Raw genomic sequence first — 7,346 nt, forward strand, 5'->3', positions numbered from 1 at the left:
TTTCGCTTACACGGATCCGTTTGGTCATGATTCGCAATCAGATCGGATACGGAGCTCGCGAACGGACAGGATACGGATCAATCCGAATAATGTACGGCTATTTACTGAAAACGGTTGGCGTGCGGTCCGTATGCGGTTCCTATTTCAACCGCGCGCGAACGCGGAGCGTCCGTAACGGATTGTTCGCGAATCACCTGTGATACAGTTATATCAAGTATCTTTTAAACAGAATTTTTTATATATTTTTTTTGTTCATGAAGTCTTTAAAACGAGCATCATAGATATACTTTCTTAGCCAAAGGATGAGATGCAGAGAAGCAAGAGAGACTCATCGTCTACGTCTCTTCTCTTCTTTTCTCAAGTACCTTCTCTTTTAAAGGGGTATATCTCAAAAACGGCTGAAGCTAGCAAAAAGTTGCGAAGTAACGAAATGCGTTACATATTATGATAATTTAACATTTTTGTCTAGATGTTACAGTTTTTGGGATAAACTTTAAAATTGTTTTTAGCTCAAAAGCTTACCATACCTTCAAAAGTTTCAGCAACATTATAAAACTTTGGACAATTCTTCCAAAAAATTGTGAAACAGTAATTTTATATTTTTCCAGGCTGGCCTTCTCGTTGGAAACACACTTCTCTTGCTTACCGCCGTCCGTAATGCCATGGCTGTTCATCGTGAGAACTTCCATGTGATTCGTGTGTTTAACGTCATGGAATACGATAAATTGATTGATGATCTCGCTTTTGTTTAAAAATGGAAACCCCCCCCCCCCAAAAAATTTCACGACTAACTTCTGTCTGTAATATAGATTCCAAATCGCTAGACCTTCATATTTATTGTGTAATACATATTTATACGTTTTCTTTTAAAAAGAATGAGTGATAATAATGAAAACATTTATGTGTACATATTCGAAGAAATCGCATAAAAATGAAGTGAAGATGAATACCAGTATAAACTTTTACCAGAAAATGGATGAAGATTTTTAGAAACAGTAAAAATTACAAAATCGGGTTTTCTACTAGATATTAAATTCGTAGACAACGCACAATGGCTCATGGGAAGTACACTCCCTCTCTTGTGCTGTTCCAGAGAGAGAGAGAGACAGAGAGAATTAGAGACTGATGGTCCACCACTGTTCCCCCTTCGATCAGTCACACATCTCTTCCTCCCACCAATTCATTCATACCTTTGAATGCAGTTCCCGATACTACAAATTCCATTTGACGTTCTGTCAGAAATCATTATTGAGACCAAATGAAATGTAAGCTACAATCATTTTTCGATCATAACTTTGTGCAGATTATCCAGTCCAGCGGCAGATCCGAATGCGTTTTGCAGTTTTATTATTTCAATATATAATCTGCCTAGACTAATTATCCAATTAAATGTTGTTTTTGATGTTATTTAATCATTTTCAGAGTGTCTGCCTCTCTCTCCTCCAAAAACTTCAAGCGCGTCATAAAAAAGCGGTATCAACGAGCATCAAAATTGAAGCTCGACGTTTATATTGGATGTAAAAGACTGATAGGCACCTGCCAAGGAGTTGTTCTATCCGCTGATCGCATCTCAGAACTGAACGAAGAAGCACACGAACCTATTGACGCCAGTAGATACAAAAGAGCGTTTTCATCAGGGTTTCCAGTCCTATATTTTGAAGATCGAGTAATGGGAACAAAAATGATTGTAGACTATGTCACAGATCTGTTCCGTACTAGTATTGATGAATTATATGTGGATAGAAACGGTATTTGGGCAATCGATTTTATCAATAGTCGACAGAATACGCCACTGGCTGGTTTATTTTTAGTAACGGCTAAGAAAGAAGACCCGATAGCTGATGAGGAAGCCGAATATGTGCTCAGGTGAGGTGGTCGGAAACTTGCAATTAAAAACTCAGGTTTTCATTTTCTCAAAATACATCGTTGACTTTTAGTGTTCTTAAACCCATGAAAACTATTTATTGATTCCAGATATTCAAAAACTGGAGAACTTCTTGATATCCATGTAAAAGTTTCTGAAAACTTTCGATTCACTGGTAAACTTAGACCATTTCATCACTTGAATATCAAGGACAATGGATCAGTTGTGACAATTTGATAATATCGACGCTACAGTACTTGCTGTTCACAATTCTAGACTCACTGATTCAGATTTGAATGCATTTTTAAGAAATTGGTAATCTAGAGGATCTCCTCGCTTGGAGGTGATAGATATATGTTTCGAAAGAGAGATACTGGTTCCAGCATGGTTCGATCCAGAATTGGAAATTGTTGAAACTGATGAAGTGAGAAGGTATCGCTATAGGTATGACTATCTATCTTACTGTGTTTCATGTTTTCTTTGTCTGTTTAGTGATGGATCAGAAATGGAAGTTCAAGGTGGCTTTAGTATCCAACGTATGGACGGCGTGAATGCAACGATTGTTTGTGATATTAGACTGTTTTGTATGGTTTTTTGGCATTCGGATGGAAATTGATCGAGATTTCATGATTATTGCATCTTCCTTTTATAGCAATCAATACTTTTTTGGTTTTTATGAACTTCAATGATGTGTACGCAAACACTCTCTGGTATACTGACGCGCCAATTAACGAATGCGGTCTCGAATTTCCGGCCGGAAACCTTACTTTAATCAGTTTCCAAAACATGCAGACTTAAAGACTTCAACTATTATTTCTGTTTCAATGAAAATTTAGCTATAAACTTTCAGAATTCATTATAATTAATCCAACGCTCATTGTAATATACAAACCGGTGTTTTTAAAATTTTCAGTAATTTTAATTGATTTATAGAGTAACAAGAATATTTTTAGAAGACAAAATAGTTCAAATATAATCATAGTCAAAATTTACAGTATTCCACAGCATCTAATTCATCTCAAATTTCACAGTTTTCTGCAACCACTCTTCAGTCTCCAAATCGGTTTCCAATTCAGATTCAATTGAAATCTGAACGACGTCTTCTGTTGTCTGCGTCTCTTGTGACACTTTGAATCCCAATTTTTGTGGAGTGTACTGTACAATCACTGATTCGATATTCTTAATTCTTCGTTTCAATTCTGGAATCACCAAATTCCTCAATTCATACACTTCCCATTGTGTCATCACTTTTGATCTTTCCGTGGTTTCCAGCTGCTCAAAAAGGTTTCGAATTGCCGCGATATTCCGATTTTCAGATTCCTCGAGACTTTTGATTCTTTGATCTTTGATATCTTCAATTCCAGACTTTCCATTCATAATCATTTCAATCAATTTCTGATTCTCATCCATTGATTCCTCCAACTCAATTTCCAATCTCTTATTCTCATTTCTCAACTTTTTCAACATTTTCGAATCCGACGATTTCGAAGATCTCCACTTATAAATTCGATATTCCAATTCTGAAATTTCCTTCTCATTCTCTTCAATCACGTCCTCCATTTCCTTTTCTGTGAATATCAATTGGTCATGAGCAATGTCCAACGTCTCCAGAATCGATTCCTGTGAATCTTTCAATTTCATAATTTCTTGAATATCTTCCACGTGTTGCTTCTGAAGCTCATCGTTCAATTTCTGAAGTTTTCGATTTTGGATTCGAGTCTTTTTGGCAGCGTCTCGAGATATTTTTAATTGAGTTTCCAAAGAATGAATTTTGGAACGGAACATCTTCTGAAGACCTTCCTCGTACTCATCGTGTTCTTTGAGAAGATCTTCGTAGAATTTTGCATCGAAAGCAGGAGTTTCAGTGGGCTGAGAAGGTCTGGAAAGAATATTTTTAATTGGTTGGAAAAGCAGAACATCTACAGTGAGTCTCGTGATAAAAGGAATATGTCTCTTTTAATGTAATTTATCTTATTCTTTCTCAAAAGAAAACCTTGAAACAGTCACTTTTTGGAATACCAAATTTTGATAATTTATTGGACAAAAAATCAGATCTTTCACTAATTTTTCGTCACATTAGAGATGACAGATCGAAAAAAAAGGATGTTGTGTTAAATATTCAACTCACTGTTTCAATTATTTTCAAATATTTTGAAATTATCATACAATCGATTAAAAATAGTTGAGCTCAGTGAAAAATGTAAAACAACTATCCTTTTAGAAAAATTTAGAAAAATTTAGAAAAACAACACAAAATTATGAATTTCAATGTTAATCAAAATTTTTCGAAACAGAAAAAAACTATATTGTCGAATTAAAAAAAAGTGACACCTGAGAATTTGAAAACTTTTGCTTTTTTGATCTACGAAAAAGTGCGGCAAAAACGCCCCCTAGAGACCTCACGAAAAATAGAAGCGCTCCCTCTATTTGAAGGGCCCCTCCAATTGAAGTGCCCCTTTGACTATCCCCTTTGATTTTCAGCCGTTTTTTTCCGTTGTTTTGATTGAATCATTGTCTAATTTTTGAAAAACTGGCACATGAGAATTTGAATGCAGTCGCTATATTACAAATTTTCGTCTCTTTCGAGCGATTTTCGTTTGGATTTTCAATTTGAAAAAGTTCTAGAAATTCCAGCGAATTTTACCAAGAAACCTGAATTTTATTCAGAAAATTTGACTACATTGAGAAAAATTAATTTCGTTCGGTATAATATGGGATTTGAGGGCGGGGCCTTGTAAGTACGAACATCGCTCAGGTGCCAGTTTTTAAAAATTTGACAATATTAGAAATTTTGTTTTTATGGAGAAATTGTAATGGATTCTGAGAAGAAAATGGATTCTAAGAATGGATTCTAAGAATGGATTCTAAGAAGAAATTTTGTTTTTATGGAGAAATTGTAATGGATTCTGAGAAGAAAACCGAAATTTTGGACTCCACGAAAAATAGAAGGGCCGGCCCTTCTAATACAGGTTTTACGGTAAATAAATTTGTTATCTACAGTATCCGTTTTCGCTCCGCCCCCTCGTAAATCGACACGAGCGCCGTCTCCGAGATTTTCAGGTGTCACTTTTTTTAATCCGACAGTATGTTAGACACAAGAGATCTAAAAAGTTCTCAGAAAATTCAAAAATCTTTGACAGACCTACATTTCTAGTATGTTTACAAAACAATTCTGACGTTTTCGTCCTATAGCTTGTAATATATCACAAATTTAGCAAAAACATACGAGTTTCAAAGTTCATTACAATTTATTGAAACTGCAATTTTCCTTTTTTTTTTGAATTCAAGAAACTGGAATTTCTCAGCCTACAGTAATTCTCAAATTCTTCAAACTCACTTCTTTTGTAGTCTCTTTTGCTTCCTGACCGTCTCTCGTTGCTTTAAAAGTCTCGTTTTATTCATTTGAATGTCTTCTTCATTGATTTCCGAAAAATTTGTGAGATTATTCATTTTTTGTTCCTTGTCTGGAGTCATTGGGAGGAGTTAGTAGGGCTGAAAAATATGGGGGAAATCGGCTGAAAATCGGAAAAATAGAAAGAAATGAGTGAAATTTTGGAAACGAAATTGAAAAAGTTGAAAAAACCGCCAGAAAAAAATGTTTGTCATGTTTTTGGTAGATCAAAAATAAATTTTTGGAAAATTTTATTTTTCAAAAATCAAAAAATGCTTTAATGGTGGGGGGACATGAAAAAAATAATGTTCTCGAAATTTCGTTTAAATATGCTCCTCGAGGAGTTGAACTTGTTGGGGCGATGATTGAGGGTGCGGCGCCGCTACCGACTGAGCTACACGGGCAAAGAAAAAGCGGTCGCCCGATTGCATACATAAAGGCGAGGACAACATCTGTACGCAGAGTGACATTAAGCGTTGTACACTGTTACGGTAGAATGCATACTCTGGCCCCAAAAATCCCCCGTAAAATCTCCTGTCCCCCACCTTTAATCAATTCCGTTTTTTACATTTTTCAAACTTCGAATCTTAATAAATTGAAGGTACAGATTCACTGTTTCAAAATTAATAAAACTCGATACTTCCATATCTTCATCTTTTTCCAATTTTAAATTTTAGAATTTCCAGTTTCTCTGTTCATTTTTTTTTTGCAAAAAATGCTCATCTGATTCCAATCACACACGTTCCCAGCCATTTCCTCCTTTCTGACGTCATCCCAACATCTCTGCGACTCACAAGCTCCCACACTATTTCTCAATTTATTTGAAAAATGAATAATTGGAAGAAGAGCACTGAAAGGCACAAATGTGCTCCGTCTGGTGCTCCGGAACATAAAAAGAAAAGAAAAAATTGTTGCAACCAGCAAAAAATACATTTTACTAGGTGAATTGTTGTTGTTGTTTGCATAGAGAACTCTCTTTTTTTGTTCGGGAAGACTAATTCCCCTTTTTTTCATTTTTAGTTTCTTTCTTATTTTAGTTTTTGGTATAGTTTGGTCTTCGAAAAATACACTATACTATTTCATTTCAAATTTTTACTGTTTCAAAAATTTTTGAAAATTTCGACCATTTCTTCAGTTTGATTTCCAATGTGCACGCTATTTCAAACAGCCTGGTCGGAAAACGCGCCCCAGCGAACGTAAAAAATCACTGCGCAACGTGTCAAATTTTCGTTGGCTGAGGATCAAACTTTTAAATGTTGGGGAAAAATCGCGAGTTGCAATGCGTTGATTAAAGATATATAGGTCAAATCCAGGTCAACTTTTAAATTATTAAATTTCGCCTGGCCTAAAAGTTATATGGGGCGCGATTTTCGACCCGTTGGTTTGAAACACCGTGAATGTGGCCATTTAAAATTGCTGTTTCAAAGAAATGTCCAATCTGACCACGTTATTATATTCATTACTTTCCAAATCATTCTTATAATAATCACATAAAACTAAATATGATTTTAGAAAATCCCCTGAATTCCTTGAATTTCCTATAATCCTCGAAATTCAATCATCTCTGGCTCAAGTGTTTTTTTTTGTTTTTTGTTGACACACACAAAAAAGTAGGATTTTTATGATTTCATAGAAGTGGTTATACGGTAGGTAGCAACATGACTTTTCCTCTTTGTTTTCAAATACGAGACTTCTAAATCAATTCCAGATGACGTTTTGATTCTTGAAATCTGTTTAGATCATAGAAGTAGTTTTTCAGTCAACTTTTATTATAAAAAATAAAGAATAATCAGTTAAATTTTCACAAAACTACCAAAATCTTGTGAAGCAGTAACTTTGAAAGTTTTCACTTTTTTGAGAGAAAATTAAAGTTGATATCTTTTCAGTTCTTTGAAAATCTTCTCACTACCTATGATAACCAGTAATCTAACAAAAAATTCCAAATTTTTGTGAAACAGAAATTTTTGAATTTTCAATCTCTTTGAACTTTGATGGTTAATATATTCTTTGTATTTGATCTACCTATTCAAATAAGTATTTTTATGAAACGATTATTGGCTAGCTCCAAACCCTGCATATTTTATAAACTAT

At 34.7% G+C, this 7,346-nt stretch overlaps 3 protein-coding genes across 3 annotated transcripts in view; 2 read left to right on the forward strand and 1 right to left on the reverse strand.

Moving 5' to 3' along the window:
* Positions 1 to 752, forward strand: part of Cbr-nhr-76 — a gene marked incomplete at both ends in the record, with an annotated part of 2,335 nt that extends 1,583 nt beyond the window's left edge. The window contains one exon of the mRNA XM_045236138.1: positions 609 to 752. Within this exon, the coding sequence (XP_045097263.1) occupies positions 609 to 752 (144 nt within the window). The remainder of the gene's footprint in view (positions 1 to 608) is intronic.
* A 299-nt stretch (positions 753 to 1,051) lies between these two features.
* On the forward strand, positions 1,052 to 2,480 carry CBG21252 (the record flags this gene model as incomplete). Its single annotated transcript, XM_045236139.1, has 4 exons — positions 1,052 to 1,065; positions 1,423 to 1,866; positions 1,975 to 2,039; positions 2,248 to 2,480. The coding sequence occupies 4 exons, from the start codon at positions 1,052 to 1,054 to the stop codon at positions 2,478 to 2,480; spliced, it is 756 nt and encodes a 251-aa protein (XP_045097264.1).
* A 392-nt stretch (positions 2,481 to 2,872) lies between these two features.
* CBG26836 lies at positions 2,873 to 5,338 on the reverse strand (the record flags this gene model as incomplete). Its single annotated transcript, XM_045236140.1, has 2 exons — positions 2,873 to 3,743; positions 5,202 to 5,338. The coding sequence occupies 2 exons, from the start codon at positions 5,336 to 5,338 to the stop codon at positions 2,873 to 2,875; spliced, it is 1,008 nt and encodes a 335-aa protein (XP_045100398.1).
* Positions 5,339 to 7,346: the final 2,008 nt, after the last annotated feature.

This window comes from Caenorhabditis briggsae, assembly GCF_000004555.2.
Source record: "Caenorhabditis briggsae complete genome, chrIV, whole genome shotgun sequence".
In the NCBI taxonomy this organism is placed as follows: Eukaryota; Metazoa; Nematoda; class Chromadorea; order Rhabditida; family Rhabditidae; genus Caenorhabditis; species Caenorhabditis briggsae.